General features: G+C 39.3%; 1 protein-coding gene across 1 annotated transcript; it reads left to right on the plus strand.

The window, feature by feature from the left end:
- The first annotated feature begins 15,244 nt into the window (after positions 1–15,244).
- Positions 15,245–20,766, plus strand: LOC134792622 (glucose dehydrogenase [FAD, quinone]-like). The gene is made up of 5 exons (XM_063763870.1): positions 15,245–15,593; positions 16,998–17,234; positions 17,931–18,063; positions 18,973–19,095; positions 19,495–20,766. Exons 1-5 carry the CDS (start codon positions 15,509–15,511, stop codon positions 20,738–20,740), a joined length of 1,824 nt encoding a protein of 607 aa, XP_063619940.1. The 5' UTR covers positions 15,245–15,508; the 3' UTR covers positions 20,741–20,766.
- The last annotated feature ends 401 nt before the right edge of the window (positions 20,767–21,167 follow it).

Here is a 21,167-nt window from a genome sequence, read left to right on the forward strand (position 1 = left end):
CCTATAAAGTGACAGTTCCGAGGCTGATATCGTCCGGCGAACTGGTAATCAGTGGGCCCCTTAGATTACGAACGAACTTTTTCCCCGAACTAATATAAAAAAATACAATAAAGACGCCCTTCTCATTGTTACAGTCAAGTGTATGTGTGCACACATGATACGCAAAAATATATCCCATAGCTCTTATGTCAGTGAATTAAGAACTATGGGACATTTTTGAGTAAGTTATATGCACCCATATTTTTACACTTGACTGTACTATTCCGGAGCCTAGAAATAAGTTCAATCCTGTTTTAAGTATACTGCCATGATGCCATCTAACGGAAAATCCGAGAACGACTTCTGACTGCATTTGCAAAACGCTTCGTGATAAAGGAAAACTTTTGGGTATGTTTCCCTCGCTTTGTTTTAGCGTAGTCATGGCCGAAATCGCTAGGTGGCGCTAATATTGAATGTTGTGCTAACCTTCCTCTAAATTTTGCAGGTATAGATAACTAGTAGTTTATCCACTCACATGATTGATATTTTACAGTGACCTCTATTATTATGATAAAATAAGGGTGACAGCGTGCAACTACAGTTGCATAAAGGTGACTGCTACATAATGAAAGGCATTAAAATACGAGTGTCGGTTTATGAAACGAACGAAATGAGTTTCATTAAAGGATCACAGGAGTATTTTATGGCATATTAGTGTATGTACAGTTACATACACTGCTTTATTTAGATTGTTATCATAAGCTTCAACCATGGTATAATAATATACTCCGCCTGGTACTCCATTCCGAGATTCGCGTATGACTTAACTGACACGCGCCTACGTCATCATGCTGTTTCCAGGTTCTCAAACTTTGAAATGTGGGAGAATTTTAACCAACGGTGAAAATTATTTTAACGGCATTAATTTTAAGTTATTCATGTAGAAACATAGTAAAATAAAACAAATCTAATGTATTAAATTAAACTTTATTTATCTATACAAGACAAACGTTTGAAAAACTAATTCACAGTTACACATTAATTACCAAGCTTACGACGTGAAAAGTTTGGAAAACACTGCGACTGCTGACACTGACCGAGAAGGAAATAACAATTAACACGCGTTCGACAAGGATGACGGTCAGGGCATGAAGTTATCTAGATCCGAATTGTCAAATGTGCACAGCGCTATCCTGTGTTGCCAGTAGTATAAACAGAATTACCCGAAAGTCTGAAATTTCTTTCGTGAATCGGAAGATATTGCTAACGAGTAATTAAAAATGACGTGTTATTGTAAAATTTAAGCTAAAATACATATAAATGAAAATTATAAAATTATAAAGAAATATTTTAACTTATTAACCATAGGTATAACCCTAGTAGCATTTTCGTTGGGGCCCACGGTGCCAACGGTAGGGAAAACGTTGGGATGAGGTTCGTTCCGTAGCCAACATTAATTTTGTATTGGCCCACCATCGCATTTACCAACATTCGCTGTGGCACAGATGCCCAACAATGGGCCTTTGTGTATTTTCGTACCGTTGGCTAAACAACGATAATATTCGTTGGCCCAATGATGACATATATCGCATTTACCAACATTGGCAGTGGCAGTGATGCCCAACAATGGGCCTTTGTGTATTTTGCTACCGTTCGCTAAACAACGATAACATTCGTTGGCCCAATGGTGACGAATACCGCATTTACCAACATTGGCTGTGGCACGGATGCCCAACAATGGGCCTTTGTGTATTTTGGTAACGTTGGCTAGTCAAGGATATCATCCGATGGCCCAATGATGACAAATATCGCATTTACCAACATTGGCTGTGGCACTGATACCCAACAATGGGCCTTTGTTTATTTTGGTAACGTTGGCTAATCGTCGATATCATCCGATGGCCCAATGACGACAACTATCGCATTTACCAACATTGGCTGTAGCATTGATGCCCAACAATGGGCCTTTGTGTATTTTGGTAACGTTGGCTAATCAACGATATCATCCGATGGCCCAATGATGACAAAAATCGCATTTACCAACATTGGCTGTGGCACTGATGCCCAACAATGGGCCTTTGTTTATTTTGGTAACGTTGGCTAATCAACGATATCATCCGATGGCCCAATGACGACAAATATCACATTTACCAACATTGGCTGTAGCATTGATGCCCAACAACGGGCCTTTGTTTATTTTGGTAACGTTGGCTAATCAACGATATCATCCGATGGCCCAATGACGACAAATATCGCATTTACCAACATTGACTGTAGCATTGATGCCCAACAGTGGGCCTTTGTGTATTTTGGTAACGTTGGCTAATCAACGATATCATCCGATGGCCCAATGATGACAAATATCGCATTTACCAACATTGACTGTGGCACTGATGCCCAACAATGGGCCTTTGTTTATTTTTGTAACGTTGGCTAATCAACGATATCATACGATGGCCCAATGACGACAAATATCGCATTTACCAACATTGGCTGTAGCATTGAGGCCCAACAATGGGCCTTTGTGTATTTTGCTACCGTTCGCTAAACAACGATAACATTCGTTGGCCCAATGGTGACGAATACCGCATTTACCAACATTGGCTGTGGCACGGATGCCCAACAATGGGCCTTTGTGTATTTTGGTAACGTTGGCTAGTCAAAGATATCATCCGATGGCCCAATGATGACAAATATCGTATTTACCAACATTGGCTGTGGCACTGACGCCTAACAATGGGCCTTTGTGTATTTTGGTACCGGTGGCTAAACAACGATAACATTCGTTGGCCCAGTGAGCACAAATATCGCATTTACCAACATTGGCTGTGGTACTGATGCCCAACAATACCAGTTGAGTTTGCTTGTGGCGTCACTAGATGGCGTTACTGTCTCCGAACATCGAAGTTATAGTTATTTTCTCGATTATTCCGGATATAATCATAATATTTTTTAAAAGTAACTTATAAATCTAATAGCTATAACTATAAAGTTTATACATAAATTTAAAAAATTGTATTTTCCAACATTTTCTCAATTTAAATCTCAAAAAACATAAATCTCGCTTACGAAGTTTCGAAGTGCGGTTAGTATATATACAAATTAGAGTGTATAGTAAGTGTACTTGCTTCGGCAGTACATATACTAAAATTGGAACGATACAGAGAAGATTAACAACAACTGCTGCCTAGCCTAGGGCCTTCATGTGGATACAACCAATGCCTAACGTAGTGTAATTGTAATATTTATCAGCAAAGGCCCAACGTCGTATTACACAACCACTTACTTAACGTAGGGTAACTGTAGGACTCGTAAACAAAAGCCCATATTTACATAATTAGACTGTAGGCACACTATAAATTACACAACTATTTACCTACGGTAGTATTGTAAGAATCCTACACAAGGCCCAACGTTAAAGTTACAATGTTGGCCCTTTGTGGGACAAGCTGTGTTGGGCCTTCAACCTGGTGCACGACTACCTACCGACCTACCTGACTTGCCGTTGGGTAATTGTTGAATTTGCAAACAGAAGCACAACGAAAAAATTGCCCTTTTTTATTTTTTTGCAGTTGGCCCTACAGCAAGCCATACGGCCAAATGTAACAATTAACCAACCATCAAACAAATGTGTATAGGCCCAACCAGTGCCCAACCAAAACCACCACCGTTGAATAATTGTATGATTTATTTAAATAGGCCCAACGAAAAAATTACTCTAATGGCCCTCTGTTGGGAATCTTCGGGAGGGCCTTTGTCGAGGGCCCTCCAGCAAATCGTACGGCCAAATGTAACAATTAACCAACCATCAAACAACTGTGTATAGGCCCAACCACGGCCCAACCAAAACCACCACCGTTGAATAATTGTATGATTTATTTAAATAGGCCCAACGAAAAAATTACTCTTATGGCCCTCTGTTGGGAATCTTCGGGAGGGCCTTTGTCGAGGGCCCTCCAGCAAATCGTACGGCCAAATATAACGGTTGCCCAACTAATACGTAAACAAAGGCCCAACAAAATCCCTACAAGAAAATGCTATTAGGGAATGTACCCATGTAACATGTTATGTTGAAATAAAGTGGCAATGTTATTGTGACGTAGGCCCGTGTCACTCTGGGAATGGAAGACCATGGCTTCAACAAAACAAAGTACTTATTCTAATTTTATATTTAGAATTTACAAGACAAACTAATTGTCAAATTGGCGGTAATGCAAACTTGTCACTTGTTTTTTAATTCAGAGACAAACTAGAGTCGGGACCGACAGCCATTAACGTTCGATATTCAGTAACATGCAAGATTTGTCAGAATTGTTTTCAACTGTGACACTTAATTACGAATAAAACGTCATCTTGACTGATATATTAGAATAGAGGCCAAATAAAATGTATTTGTTTCTCATAGATGTTCCAAATTTAAATGTAATTAAGGTATTGGTTATATTAGGTTAATTAAAATTACGATGCAACCACAGATTTAATATTTTTAGGCCGTTAGCTTATCGATTCTGAATAATTATGTGTGTTATAGGAAGGTTAATATGGATGTAGATAAAGTTTTTTTAAGAACATAAGCGGCGATGATATTAATAATACACAATAAAAAGACAAGCCAAAAAAGTGCCAGCTTGGAAAGTAAAACAAAAATTAGTGCAAATGTCGATTACGTAACGGTGGAATGCCCTAAAACATGTTACCTATGTCTTAAGCCTAATGTCAATGTACCTACATCATCATCATCATCATCATCATGTACAATGAATTCAATCGGTTGACCAAAACGGCAAATACCTGCTGGTATGAGTACACGCGGTCACCTGAGATACGTTAATAGTTGTAAGTACAATGAGCGTCCGCGAGTATTTTGGTAACTTACTGTACGCTAACGGCACAGCCGGTTTGTAAATAGCAGTACATTGATCGGTAAGGAGACCACAGAGGTCATTGCCCGTCCGTCCCTTACATAGGTACCTACTGTTGTTTCTTAGTTGTATCTGTTTTTGGGGCCCGCAATCAACTTACTTATGGTATGGCAAAGATTAGTAAATATTCAAGACGGACAAACACCATGCTTTTATTTATAACATGGCTTACGCTGTTTGGCCTCTCCTGGGGCCAGTTACAGCTTTTGTTGTGATTGTGGTCAGTATCGCGGCCTGAAGGGCCGCCACACTGCCATTACTGCCAAGTATGAAGGGAGCGAGAAAGAGAGAGAAGGAGTAAAAAGATGATAGAAGAGAATAGAGGAGAGAAGTTTACAGTATATCATTAACAAAGAACTATGACGCTATAACAAACTCCATGCAACACCGCGTTCCATGCGTGCCTTTTTCCTATTTTATTTTTATTCCTGCCACATTGACGATTCTCGCAGCGTTGTAAGGAGGCTATCAGTCTTTATTATAGATGGTCAAGCAAATCTTGTCAGTAGTAAAAGGCGCGAAATTCAAATTTTCTATGAGACGATATCCCTTCGCGCCTACATTTTTCAAATTTGCCGCCTTTTTCTACTGACAAGATCTGCTTGACCAACTATAAACTAGATTCGAAAGTTGGGTGACAATGCAATATTATGGTATCATCGAGCTGATATGATGAGCGAACCCGGAGGTGGTCATAGGAACTCTGTGATAAATCTACGCAAACCATTCGGTTTGGGTTTGTTAGATGTTAGATTAAATCTCGACGAGTACTAGTCTGTTGTCTGTTGAAATAAAAGACCCGTCAGTGTTAAAAGCTTGTAACAAAAACGAAGTTTTGGACAAAACACTATTTAACATAATACCGAAGCAAATAAAACGTTTCGGAAGTCAATTGAAAACAGGCTAACTATTGGGCAATTAAACCCTTTGCTTAATTAGCCAATAGTAAACTCCCTAACTAATGGAAATTATCCCAACAAAGCGCCTAACACTTTATGACGCTTTAGAGTTGGCAACTACTTCAACATTCACGCCATTAGGAACTTTACCTTATCCATACACTTGAACGTGCTTACGAGTACCTACCTACTAGTTGCAGATAAGAGTTAGGTAAACTAGCAGGTGTTAAGTGAGTTAACATGGAGGTGTTGTATTAATGTCGTAGGCCGATCGTAAGATCAGGCAGATCGTAATGTTCCTGTGTAATGTTTTGACGATAGTCACATTAAACCAATACATAGGTAGGATAGGTTCGTTAGGTTGCTTCAGATGCCCGAAGGGTAAACTGCCCAGACATAGGAGCCCCGCGTAGCGGGGCTCCGTCGACTCAGGGAACGAGTCAAAGATTTTCACGTTTCACGATATGCCTGATCTTACGATCGGCCGCCGACATTAATACCTCGTATCGTTTGTTTTTTTTACGATTATCTCCATGTTACCTGAATGTTGTCTGGGAGATATTACTCGCAGTAAACCATCAACAATGTTCCAGAGTCCCACAAATCCGCCGCCAAAAACAGCTCCCATACAATCGAAGTTACGTTCTCATTTTAATTTAAAACGACTTGCTCATTTAACCTTTTGGACGCCAATGACCGATATATCCGCACCGCAGGTCCAACGCCAAAGACCGATTAATCGGGCACAGATCACAGAGCAACATAGACCTACGTGCATATGCATAAAGTTCAATTTCAGTTTTGACACTTCGGTGACGTGGCGTCCGACTGACAGCTTTTGTGTTTGACAGGGCGTCGAAAAGGTTAAAATACTTACAAGAAATAATAGATCTTCGATTTTTTTTTTATTATTGATCATAAAGTACACAACAATTTTGTAATTTATATTATATTCCTCGCCAAATTGCGATTGCAGTCGGTTTACGTTTTACAATTAGAAAAATAAGTCAATGCTCTAAACTTAACCGATAGGTACCTACCTACCTACGCTCAAAATTTAACAAATGGTTTAAGTTTAAGGCGGCCCGGTTAAAATAAATTTTCAATTTGTTTAGGTATTAAGAACGCGGGTCACTCACGTGTTTAAGTCGAAAAACGCTCGATATGTCGACTTAAAATACGTGAGTGACCCGTTCTTAATATATTTAATATGTTTGTGTCTCACGGAAGTTTTGTTATAAAAAATTTCAATTTGTGTTTAAGCCTCTGGCGATGTCACCTAAAGTGCATTAAAACAAAGGTTAATCAGGCGCAAGTTGTTAATTTTTAAATGTATTAATATGTACATTTAAAGGCCGCCGCGTAATAAAACTATTGTGATCGTCATGGGAGCGTGCAGCGGCTACCCAATCGCCTTCTTGTAGGGGTCAATAAGAGATGACTCTGATGACATGGGTCCCCTTAGTGTTTTGAGGTCTGTAAGCCAGCTACATGTGCATACCGATCGCAAGTCCACGGGTGGGATCTAAGAATCAAGTAGCGGAACTGTTAAATCCACTACTTGACGCTAGATGTCGACTACTAAATAACTCGCGTTTTGGTAAGAAAACTGATAAGTAGATATAGGAGTGGTAACTACCACTCCTTCCTTACTTAACTCAATTATAGTATAGTAGTAGTAGTATAAGACAACTTACCTAGTTCCTAAATAAATATCTAAGAAATCCCCTGACTGCGCAAGCTTGACCTACATTTTATACTAAGTACTGGTTTCGGCGACAGATTAACCGCAAAAAAAACAAATACGAACACACTCGTACAATAGTAAAGAGTTTATGGACACAATAGATATGATTTTAAGTTTACTGACCCGGCGTTTGTTATGCATACAGTTGTCCAACAGGTTTTGCCAAATTTAGACCTCGATACCCACTAAGCCCAATACAGGTAAAAGGTTAGACTATACGGCTACAAAACTTTCAATGATTTTCTTATTTAAAAATAGACAGGATGGAAACATTTTAAGAATTATAATAATTTATGCTGCTACGAAAGTTAATGTATAACTAGATGTGTTTATTAGTGAAACTTTAGCCTTGATTTGTTGAAAAACAAATAAAATGTCATTCCGGTTTCCGGATGCCAACGACCGAAATCAAGATACATAATTAAATTAAGTGTTAGGTACCTATTTTTTATCTATTTTTAAGAGCGCTCTTACAAGAAAAGTCGAAATAATGCAAAATTGATGATACTAGTCGACAAAATTCAGGACTTTGCGCTCATTATTAGAAACAATGAGTACTTGTTCCAGTAAAAGCGTCTTCTTATCTTTATAAATATCGTTGTAAATATTAGAAAAAGGACTTATTAAATTAGTAATGATTTTTTTTCTGATGGTCGTTTCCGAAAAACCCCGTGAAGCACTGAATGGCGAGCTCTTATTTGGAAATGTTGAGAATTTTACTCTGCTAAACCTGGCTATTTTGTATTACTAATACCCTGTACTTTAGGCATATCAAACTATATTTTTCCTACATACCTTTGAGAAAGAGAAAATCAAAGTAAAACGAACTCGATTTTCTCTCCGAAACAAGTGTCAATTCCTACGAAAATCTACTTAATATCCAAGTCATTTTCATACTCAAGCAATCTGCAACGTTTGCTTATACTGTTGGTATACATTAGTGTTTATGAAATTCTACTATAATTTTTTGGCAATTTTTTGAAAACTACTCTATATTACCGATGACGCGCGCTGCGCCAGCTCAGTGCCGCGGCAGAGCTTGTAGAGGCAGGACGTGTGTCGGTCGGCTCCGCACATTTTCAACGGCGACGACGAGGTTTTTTATCATTGTGTGCGGCGGGCGCCGTGTAAAACGCTATACTGTGTGCGTGTAAACCGCAACGAGAGACTTTGATCCTAGCACTGTTTTTATAGTATTATAATTTATAATGGTACAGTTTAATAAACTACCGGACAGGATTAAAAATATTTGAAACGACCTGACATTCTATATGTATTTATATGACTCAAGATAGTACTCAGGGTCTGATGATGGAGCCGGAAGGTGGTCACCGGTACCAATCAACCATGCAACTAAACCACTTCGTGTTTGGGCTCGTTTGATTCGGCTCAACAAGATCTTTGACTTAAGATAGTACTCAGGGTCTGATGATGGAGCCGGAAGGTGGTCACCAGTACCAATCAACAATGCAACTAAACCACTTCGTGTTTAGGCTCGTTTTATACGTCACAACAAGATCTTTGACTTAAGATAGTACTCAGGGTCTGATGATGGAGCCGGAAGGTGGTCACCGGTACCAATCAACCATGCAACTAAACCACTTCGTGTTTGGGCTCGTTTGATTCGTCTCAACAAGATCTTTGGCACAAGATAATACTCAGGGTCTGATGATGAAGCCGGAAGGTGGTCACCGGTACCAATCAACCATGCAACTAAACCACTTCGTGTTTGGGCTCGTTTGATTCGGCTCAACAAGATCTTTGACTTAAGATAGTACTCAGGGTCTGATGATGGAGCCGGAAGGTGGTCACCAGTACCAATCAACAATGCAACTAAACCACTTCGTGTTTAGGCTCGTTTTATACGTCACAACAAGATCTTTGACTTAAGATAGTACTCAGGGTCTGATGATGGAGCCGGAAGGTGGTCACCGGTACCAATCAACCATGCAACTAAACCACTTCGTGTTTGGGCTCGTTTGATTCGTCTCAACAAGATCTTTGGCACAAGATAATACTCAGGGTCTGATGATGAAGCCGGAAGGTGGTCACCGGTACCAATCAACCATGCAACTAAACCACTTCGTGTTTAGGCTCGTTTGATTCGTCTCAACAAGATCTTTGACACAAGATAGTACTCAGGGTCTGATGATGGAGCCGGCAGGTGGTCACCGGTACCAATCAACCATGCCACTAAACCACTTCGTGTTTAGGCTAGTTTTATTCGTTTCTATAAGATCTTTGACACAAGATAGTACTCAGGGTCTGATGTTGGAGCCGGAAGGTGGTCACCGGTACCAATCAACCATGCAACTAAACCACTTCGTGTTTAGGCTCGTTTGATTCGTCTCAACAAGATCTTGGACACAAGATAGTACTCAGGATCTGACGATGGAGCTGGAAGGTGGCCACGGGTACCAGTCTACCATGTAACTGAACCACTTCGTGTTTGGGCTCGTTTGATTTGTCGCAACAAGATCTTTGACACAAGGTAGTACTGAGGGTCTGATGATGGATCCGGAAGGTGGTGACCGGTACCAATCAACCATGCAACTAAACCACTTCGTGTTTGGCTTCGTTCGATTCATCGCAACAAGATCTTTGACACAAGTTAGTACTCAGGGTCTGATGATGGAGCTGGACTGTGGCCACGGGTACCAGTCTACCATGTAACTGAACCACTTCGTGTTTGGGCTCGTTTGATTTGTCGCAACAAGATCTTTGACACAAGGTAGTACTGAGGGTCTGATGATGGATCCGGAAGGTGGTCACCGGTACCAATCAACCATGCAACTAAACCACTTCGTGTTTGGCTTCGTTCGATTCGTCGCAACAAGATCTTTGACACAAGTTAGTACTCAGGGTCTGATGATGGAGCTGGACTGTGGCCACGGGTACCAGTCTACCATGTAACTGAACCACTTCGTGTTTGGGCTCGTTTGATTCGTCGCAATAAGATGTTTGACACAAGATACTACTCAGGGTCTGATGATGGAGCTGATGATGATAGACAGGTACCCGTCGCCACCTTCGCGCTCCATCATCAGACCCTGAGTACTACCTTGTGTCAAAGATCTTGTTGAGATGAATAAAACGTGCCTAAACACGAAATGGTTTAGTTGCATGGTTGATTGGTACCGGTGACCACCTTCCGGCTCCAACATCAGACCCTGAGTACTATCTTGTGTCAAAGATCTTGTTGAAACGAATAAAACGAGCCTAAACACGAAGTGGTTTAGTTGCATGGTTGATTGGTACCGGTGACCACCTTCCAGCTCCATCATCAGACTCTGAGTATCACCTAGTGTCAAAGATCTTGTTGAGACGAATCAAACGATCCTAAACACGATGTGGTTTAGTTGCATGGTTGATTGGTAATGGTACCTTCCAGCTCCATCATCAGACCCTGAGTACTGTCTTGTGTCAAAGATCTTGTTGAGACGAATCAAACGAGCCCAAACACGAAGTTGTTTAGTTACATGATAGACTGGTACCCGTGGCCACCTTCCAGCTCCATCATCAGACCCTGTGTATCTTCAGTGTCAAAGATCTTGCTGAGACGAATCAAACGAGCCTAATCATGTTACTACATGGTTGATTGGTATCCGTGACCACCTTAATCATCATCAGATCCTCAGTACCAGTTCGTTTTTAAACCCTCGTTGATACAAACTTTACAACCTATAGGTACCAAATGCAATGACGAAACATGTAAATAAGCGAGTAGGTACCTATAATTTCTTTCGAGTAATATACCTTCATAAGTACGAGTATGGGGCTATTCATAAATTACGTCGTTTCAAATGGGAGGAGTGGGGGGGGGGGTCTGGACATCGGATGATGGTAACATGACGTAGGAGGAAACAGATTCATCCGAAGCTTGATTTTTGGATTATTTGAGGGGTGGGGGGGGTCAAAAATCGTCAAAAATAGATGACGTAATTTATGAACAGTCCCTATGTACATTTGCACTGCATTTAGTATTTTCGTACTTACCAAATAACAGTTTTAGAACTTTAAAAGTTAAGTACAGTTAGTGTTGTTATGGTTGATTTCAATATGCTTCGCGAAGGATCAAGAATGTTTAATCCATCATTGTAGTGCGAGTGTGGTAGAAGGGATCGGCGTACTGAGCTCGCACGGCCTGCCGCAGCGCGTAAAATACCTAAACTCGCTCAACGCCGAAATGTAATAGCGCTCTTAACTAGTCTTTCATTTCAGTATACGGGCTTAAAGTTTAAACTGAGTGATAGTAGTAGGTTCACGAGAACAATGCTAGTGGCATGTTCTCGTTATAAGAATGGACAAAATATCTTAAAAAAACAATTTTTTTCTAAGGAATGAGCCCGAATAACTTTAAACGTAGGTAGTAAAACAGATTAAAAATATTTGTAACGTACCTATATGGGAAAAAACGCTTAGTGTACGAGATAGGTATTCCTTATAATTAAATTAAATTAAATTAAAATTAACATGTTTAAGCTTCTCTAGTCAAACTCAAAGTCAGTCAGTGTTTACTCCCTACACTTACATACGGGAGTCAGACTTGGAAGTTTACATACAAGGCTAAAGAAAAAATTGCTAAATGTCAGAGAGCCATAGAAAGAAATATATTAAATATAAGATTAATCGAGAAAATTAGACATGACCATATACGACAAAAAACAAAATGCATTGATGCTCTAGAATACGCATTAAGATCAAAATGGAAGTGGGCTGGTCACGTGGCAAGAATGCACGAAGAGAAATGGACTAAGATCGTCACGCTGTGGACCAGACCAAAAGGAACGAGAAGACAGGGCAAACCAAACGCTCGTTGGGCAGACGACTTACAACGAAAAGTAAACAACTGGCAGGAAGTAGCTCAAGACAGGGATATATGGCATGATTTGGAAGAGGCCTTTACCCGAGAGGGGTCCAAACCTACTTAGTTTTAAAGATCTTTTTAAAGATGTAGATTCAAATTAATTATTTTTATGTTAGCTAATTAGTTCAAAATTATAACTGTATTATTTTTAATGCGTACCTATAGCTTAAGTTGGTTATGGAATAAATGGGCTTTTTATTTTATTTATTATTTAGTCAAACTCAATGCATTGCATGTAACCTACGCCCTATTAATTATTTTTAACTAAAACGACTTTGTTTATAAAAAGCATGTAAAGAAAATTAAATTATTTAATCCCAGAAAATTACTAGGTAAATAAAAATATATAAACTTCACCTCTGTTCATATTATGTAATATTTTTTACTCGTAGTACCATCATAAATATAATTGGCTTAATTAAAGATATATCGTGTATTTTTGGCGACTGTTTAGTGTTTATGTTAAAATTTAAAAATCCTGTAAGTTGGCATTCTTGAAGGTTCCCTGAACCTGAGCTGGCAGGTATTGCATTATGGTAATACACTTAAGACCGATTTATAGCTATACTTATACTAGCATGATCTGGTCATTGGAAATAGAGATTCTATACCTACAAAATAAAAAGTCATTGAAAACTACTAATCGCAATCTTAAACAAAAATACTATATGACACGTTAAGAGTGTCTTTCTGTCATTTTTGTCATATATGTAGAAGGAGCGACACGAGCAGATGAATCTCCTGATTTCCTTTAAGATGGGAGTACGCTCTAGTAAAAAGATAGAAGGTTGTATCGGTCTAACATGACATAAAAGTATCATCAGTACATGTTAATCCGCTACTTTCCTACTAGTCGAATCAGCTTCTTTTTTTAGAACTGTCAAAACGATTTGCTAATAGTAATATGGAATTTATATGAAAATGTGTATAGTGACCCGTGACGTCAACTCACCTACTTTTTATATTTCAATTCAATTTATTAAATAGAAATTGTGGTTAAAAATAACTCCTATCTTTGTTTTTCTAATAATTATCTGGTGCTTTATTTCGTGCACAGTGTGTAATAATTTATAGAGAAATTTAAAGTAGAGGAAAGTACCCAATTATATATGCGATCAAAGTCAAGAAAGACGTAAACATATTTAATATGGAAGACGTTCGGTTATGCAACACAGCTGGCCATTGATCATGATTATCAACGCTAATGTCATCGACCACTGATATGTGTGAAGCATGCGTAATTACAATACAATCATCACACGGGCATGGGACAATTCAGACACTTGTCATCAGTTATGTATTTTCCTCAGAAAGCTCTATATTTGCAATGCTAAATAATACCTTCTTGTTGTACAGGTCTTGGGTTTGAATAGTTATACAGTAGGGCCTCGATAATCCGAACTGCCGAGTGACCCTTTTCTTTGAGAGACAAAGCCTTTGTTTGGTCAATAAATAGAATCATATAGTTAGCAAGTTAAATTAGACGAGTGAATGTTTCGCATTTCACATCGCAATTAAGTAGTGTGATGTTACTTTATAATAAATTTCTTTGTTTTCGTAATTTTGGAGTCACATTAATATTTTTTGTTTTCATAATATACTTATGTTCCTATGGCCACCTTCTGTCACCATCATCAGATGAGCTTGACGGTACCTACCATAATATTGCGTTGTCACCCGACTTACAGTTTATGTATGTACCTATGAAAATTTTCAGCTTCAGCGGAAACGGTGGGTCAAATTTAACTCTCAAGATTTGATTACAGACCGACACAAACAGCGGGACAGTTGGAACTAAATAAAAGCTTGTAAAATACGGAACCTTAATAATTGCCAAGCTTTGAAATTTCTAATAACCTTTCCATGTTTCGTTTAAAGTTAGTCCATGCTAGGCCGAGTCCTTGTGTCCGACATACCGGGGTAGCGGTACATTCAAGTGCGCGGTCAAGGCGCAGCGCAGGAGTCGCAAGCGCAGCGTGACTTGCGCAGACGACGGACGCGCCGCTTCGAACGTGCGCACAAGATATTAATAATTAAATTAGTATTTATTTTGCATTATTTATTATTTAAAGTAAGACTTTAATAAACTTTGAAGAGAAAAGTGAGAGTAAAAAATATTTTTGATCGTCTTTTCATCGGGTAAGTAATATAAGTAGGTAGGTAATAATATTCTTTAAAATAAATAAATTAATTTTATTTTGACTTAATTAGTACAAAAAGAAAAGAAGTTGGGTTTATGGTATAACCCAATTATTTCAAAATGACAGATTAAGACAAAATATTCATAGCTAATTAAGACTTGTAATTTGTTTATGAATTACGCCATAAATATCTAAGAGTAACAAAAATATACCAAAAAAACGCGAGCAATTTTTTTGTTCTTACATTAATGTACTAATTTACCAATCTCACTCAGTAAACGGTTAGACACTTAATCTGCTTATCAATACAAAATAATTTTTAATTTTGTTGTTACTAAAATAAAAATGTTAATTGTATTCCCTATTTTCATTATATATATATATGGTATAATGTATATTTCCTTTTCAGTAAAAATGAAGGATCTCAAAAAGTCTGCCATAGTTCTGTTCATAGCCTTAATAAGCACCAACGCACAGTTTTTCGACGACAATGTAGTGGCGAATGTTGAAAGCTACCCGCAACACCAAGCAGCCATCGACAGTGCTAGATCTGGGAGGTTCCTGTGGGTACCGCCGACCGCTAAGGCACCGTCCGTGATGGATATGATGACGCACACTATCGGGATCCCTACCACGCTGGGAGTCGACCCGATTGACTTGTTCCGCGACGAGTATCCTCTACCCAAAGGTAGGTAGGTCCAGTCAGTAACCAACGACAGTGCTAGATCTGGGAAGTTCCTGTGGGCGCCGCCGATCGCTAAGGCACCGTCCGTGCTGGATATGATGACACAGACTATCGGGATCCCTGCCACGCCGGGAGTCGACCCGCTTGACTTGTTCCGCGACGAGTATCCTCTACCCAGAGGTAGGTCCAGTCAGTAACCAACGACAGTGCTAGATCTGGGAAGTTCCTGTGGGCGCCGCCGATCGCTAAGGCACCGTCCGTGCTGGATATGATGACACAGACTATCGGGATCCCTTCCACGCCGGGAGTCGACCCGCTTGACTTTTTCCGCGACGAGTATCCTCTACCCAAAGGTAAGTCCAGTCAGTGATGTTGACCTTTTTGACTGATATCTCGGGACATAAAAAAAAAACCTTTTAAAACTTTTAACTGACCAGATTTTTGAAAATCTACAAATTCTAGCCTCTTTGCCGCTTCATAGTGCTAAATATTTTGCATTAAATTAAAATACAAAAATACGATTTTACAGGTTTTTTGTTTTCACTTAATTTAACATAACATAACATAGATGACGCGTGTAATTGTATGTAATAAAGGCTAAAACTTTCACTTACGTATCTTCAAGATTCAAGTCGTTTTTATTAAGGGGCTACCCCACGCCAATGACCTTTGATCTGAATCCCTTAGTTTTCTAATGTTTTTTGTAGCTTATTATATTAACAGCTACGGCTTTAAGCAATATAGTATCCCATATTTACTTCAAAGTTCATTGTCTTCGAGATATTTGGCATCAAAGTTGAACAATTGCTAAAAACCTGGTTTTTGGCCATAACTTTTGTGTTAATTAGTTTAAAATTAAAACCCTGGACACGTTTTTCGAAACGTCAAAGATCCCTCACTGCAAACTAGATACGAAAAAAGTGTTTTATTAGACACTCACTGCAAACTAGATACGAAAAAAGTGTTTTTTTAGACAATGTTTAAAAAATTCATTAAATAATAAGTATTCAGTTCTTTCAAAATCCGGTGGACAAAACCGGAGAAAAAGATTGAAAAACCGATAACCGTTTGTCTTATAATTCTATCTGTAGTGCAAAAAAAGGAGATACCATTTAAAACTTGTCAAAAATCGATAAAAACCTCGGGTAGCCCCTTAATAGCTGTTGTGTGGTGTTTGTTGTTAAAGCCGAATAAAAGCTTAAGAAAAAAAATTGCCCAAAATGTTTTTTTTAATAATGTTGTAGTAGAGAGATAATTCAGAGATAAAGTACTTCAGAGTATAACAATATCAATATTTTTTATGCATATAAGTAAATCTGACAAGACAAAAATGTAATAATGCACCTAAAGAATGCATTGCGAGCTACTAACGTCCACTCAAATCTACTAGTTACACAACGTTCATAACGGATTTAACGGAGTTTGGCTGGGCTAGTAAAATGCGTTAATGACATACACGATTTACATAGGTATATTGATTGTTAATTGATTGAATAATTTATAATTGGACTAATTGTTTAAAATCGCTCTAAATATTAAATATAATACTCAATTCGTTATGACTTGTTTATTTTATTTGTTGCTGTTGTGAAAAAACAGCCTAAGTAAATGATGCTGTTCCGTTTGCAGTGTTATTGACCGCGCATCATGGGTGAGACAGCAATGTAATTTAATGCGCGTGCGATAGTGAACAGCCTGTTCAACGTACGAAATTCTTCGTGCTTATCTTCCTTACTTTATAGAGTTAACTATTTCAGGTTACAGCCAACCGCTGGACGAATACGACTACATCATCGTCGGCGCTGGTTCAGCAGGCTCAGCGCTTGCGTCCCGCCTGTCCGAAGACAAGCAGAAACCACGACCCATGGTACTGGTGCTGGAGGCTGGGAAGCCGGAGCGACTCCTGACTGAGGTGCCGATGATGGCGGGGCAGTGGCCTATCTCGGAGTATGCGTGGCCGTACCAGGCGGAGCCGCAGCCCGGCATTTGCACAGGTAATAATTATTATGTATCACTCTATACATTTGAGAAAAATGTATGTAGTTAGGTACCGTAAAACCAATATCTTTCTTCAATGTGACGAAATTACATGAATGTCGCAGTTCTAAGGCTAATTATTATTATAAATTAAAGAAAAAAAACACAGACAAAACCAAAGAGAACCGTAAAAATGTTCTATCTTTAGGGCTGATTTAAACGGCGCGCGAACTCGCATGCGATTTTAGTTACATTGCGCAGTTGCGCACTGTTGGTTACGTCCAATTCAACTGACCGATCAAAACCCGCAATGTAAAATGAAACTCGTATGCGAGTTCTCGCATCGTCTAACCGAGCTCTTAACAGGTAAGTTCGAGTCTTGCCAGAGGTGGTAAATTTTTCCTATACTAAAAAATAAAAATATACTTCTTTTAAAAATGTTGCTCGTCAGATCCCTCGGCTACCTATTTTTAATAAAATTATACTGCTATGGAACGCCGGGTAACGATATATTTACAACTGAAATAAATGAAAATTATTTAGATAGGTTTTTGTGTTTTTTTTTTATCGAGCCAAATAATCGTTTAAAGGTTTTGGTTAGAGCCTGCCTTTGAAAATATATTTGCCCTAGATTAAAACGTATAAAAATGGTGAAATGTTAAACTACAATATTGCGTAAGCGTCCTCTTGAAGAGTGTTTATTTAAACTTCAGCGAGCGAGAACAACCGCTGCTATTGGCCTCGGGGCAAAGCTGTGGGGGGCACGAGTCTCATCAACTTCATGATATACACCCGCGGACGGCCGCAGGACTGGGACAGGATCGCCGCTGACGGGAACTATGGGTGGTGAGTGAATTAGGGCTCAATTAGACGGCGCGCAAACTCGTATACGATTTTATTAGTTACATTGCGGACCATTGAGGTTACATCAATTTAAACGATCTATCAAATAACGCAAAGTACTGAAAGTCGCATGCGAGTTCTCGCGCCGTTTAATTGTGCCTAGAGTTAATATCAGTCAGTTATTTACAGTTATAAATTGAAGGGATTTGCAAATAAATAATAAAGGTACTAACATAACACTCTTAATTAATAATAATATGAATTAAAAAACATTTATTTACAAACAAGATATAAATATACAGTGGTATTACTACTTAAAACAAATTAATAACTAAATTGTTTGTAAATAAATGATTTTTAATTCAATCTTCCGGATTGGAACGCTGTCGGCGGGCCGGATTGAAACAGGCCGGGGTTTCGAGAGCCCTGATTCAGACATTTCTTGCCATAGACTAGGAATCCTCTAGCTAGAACGAGTTTAGAGCAATTATTTCATGCAACCGATGATGCCAAAAATGCGGGGGTGCGCGGGACGAGGTGAGCGAAGGCCCGTGCCGTGATTGGCACACATTCAAAGACACGGACGTCACACAAAGACACTTTCGACTTGAACATGGAGTAAAATTACCGTATGCGTGGCAGAGGGGGTAGTGCGACTATGCTAAGTCTGGAGGATGTTTTGTCTGTGTTTCTTGCTATCGATACCGATAACACTTGACTAGATATTTTAATTAATCACTAGAACTAGTACGTTTTTGCCTCGAAAAAAACCGGGCTATGGTTCTATTGATCATACATACAAATTATTGATCAATAATTTTGCCCTCATAAGCCAATTAGCGGTATTTCAAATCAAAAGTTTATGCAAACATTTTTACCTGCAAATAATAAAAAATGTTTATTTAATTTCAGGTCATATAATGACGTCTTGCATTATTATATGAAGGCTGAGAAGGCAGATCTGAAGAGGCTGCCTAAACACCCTCCATACCACGGTGAAGAGGGCCCCCTTAACGTCGAGAATATGTCTTTCAGGTGAATTTCAATTTAGCATTCATATTATATGTATTTCAAAATGTCATCGGAGTAATCTGGAAATTTGCGCGGCGCTTTAAAATTTTAAATAAAATGTATATATATATATTAACAGTAAAGTCGCATGCGCAATGAAATTGAAATTATGTAAACATCAAATAAATATATGGGTGATGGCCTCCTTATTTTGTAAGTATTCACTTCAGAAACTACACTTTGACACGAGTTCACAAATTAAAACTAAATAATCTTTATTCGTGTCAAACATTATTGGTAGGTACATTATTGGTAACATTACTGGAAATTGGATACGCAGACAGACAGAGACACGCAGTTTTCATTTTTGTAAATCAAAGAATGGGTATGCATTTTAACATTAATATTTTATTCTGTTTACAGAACTGGGCTAGTCGAGGCGTTTTTGGAAGCTGGAAGGCAAATGGGCTACCCAACTGTCGACTATAATGCACCAGACGGCTTTGGCTTCGGATACGTGCAAACCACTACACACTACGGCCATCGTGTCAGCGCCGCTAAAGCCTATCTTCATGAGCACAAACGCAGGAGGAACCTGCATATCCTTCCCTTAGCGACTGTCACTAAGGTACTCATTGAACCTAACACCAAGAGAGCGTATGGCGTTGAATACGTCAGGAATGGAAAGAAATATATAGTAAGGTGTCGTAGAGAGGTGATCCTATCAGCCGGCCCCATCGCCTCACCTCAACTTCTCATGCTGTCAGGAGTCGGCCCTAAAGAACATTTAGAGTCCCTTGGAATACCAGTCATTAAAGACTTGCCCGTAGGCAGGACTTTGTATGACCACGTAGCGTTCCCAGGAATTGTATTTCCACTGAGTAGAAACAACGCAAGTTTGACGATTGGGAAAGTTTTGCAAGTAAAAAATCTATTACAGTGGTTTACATATGGCGAAGGGCCACTTTCCAGTATCGGTTCAATTGAAGGTATCGGATATATCAAAACATCCCAGTCGGATGATCCTGAGCAAGTGCCTGATATTGAACTAATTTCCATGGCAGGCTCACTAGCTTTAGATGATGGCCTATTCTTTAGAAGAGCATGGAAAATTAAAGACAAAACTTACAATGAAGTTTTTGCTCCCTTAAATGGGCGCGACACTTGGTCTGCTGTTCCAATGCTTTTGCAGCCAAAATCCAAAGGCTATTTAGAGCTTCGTGATACCAATCCCTTTTCTCATCCAAAAATGCACGGTAATTACTTAAGCGATCCTAGGGATTTAGCGACTTTGAGGGAAGCTGTTAAGACGGTGATCCAAATAGGGCAATCAGAGCCTTTTAGGAAGTATGGTGGACAGTTGCATCTGGCTTATTATTCTCAGTGTAAGAATGAGGCGCCAGGATCGGATGCTTACTGGGATTGTGCTATCAGGACGCTGCTCGTAAGTCTTCACCATCAGATAGCGACGTGTCGAATGGGGCCACCGAATGACCCCGATGCGGTGGTGGACCCCGAGTTGCGAGTGTACGGCATCGACGCGCTGAGGGTGGCAGACTCGGGGGTGATCCCCCGGCCAACGGCAGCGCACACCAACGCACCAGCGATTATGATCGGCGAAAAGGCAGCTGATATGATAAAACAGACATGGTCCAGTGTGGTGCATTGAATTAAATAAAGTTATTGAAAAAAAAATCGTCACATATTATTAGTTTTTTTTTTTCATTATTGTCGTATCAAAACCAGTTTCAACCCTTAACAAATTGGTAAATCTGAATTGGGCTCCTGGCTATCTGAAGCGAGGCGACTTCACAGCTCATAAGAGACTCTATACTGAAGTTTTAAAGTAAAGTACTTCCAACTGCACTTAAAGTCGGGCCTAAGTGCCCTACCGCGCGCTTTATAAACACTGATTTTCATTTTAATCCTTGTACCGCAGATTACTTAAGAGGAGGCGTAAAGCCAGGACATGGAAGAAGAAAGGGACAAAAGGAAATGTCGTGACGTCGAGTTATTTTGCATACGAAGTAACGGCGCGATTCGGGAAATGAATTAGATATTCACAAGATATGAAAGGCATGTGACGTTCCACGGCA

The sequence above is a fragment of the Cydia splendana genome, chromosome 1 (assembly GCF_910591565.1).
Source record: "Cydia splendana chromosome 1, ilCydSple1.2, whole genome shotgun sequence".
Taxonomy (NCBI): domain Eukaryota; kingdom Metazoa; phylum Arthropoda; class Insecta; order Lepidoptera; family Tortricidae; genus Cydia; species Cydia splendana.

Coding starts and splice junctions, on each gene's coding strand:
- LOC134792622 (XM_063763870.1), top strand. CDS start 15,509: ATGATGACACAGACTATCGGGATCCCTTCCACGCCGGGAGTCGACCCG. Junction 15,594..16,997: donor CGAGTATCCTCTACCCAAAG/GTAAGTCCAGTC, acceptor TAACTATTTCAG/GTTACAGCCAACCGCTGGAC. Junction 17,235..17,930: donor GCAGCCCGGCATTTGCACAG/GTAATAATTATT, acceptor TTTAAACTTCAG/CGAGCGAGAACAACCGCTGC.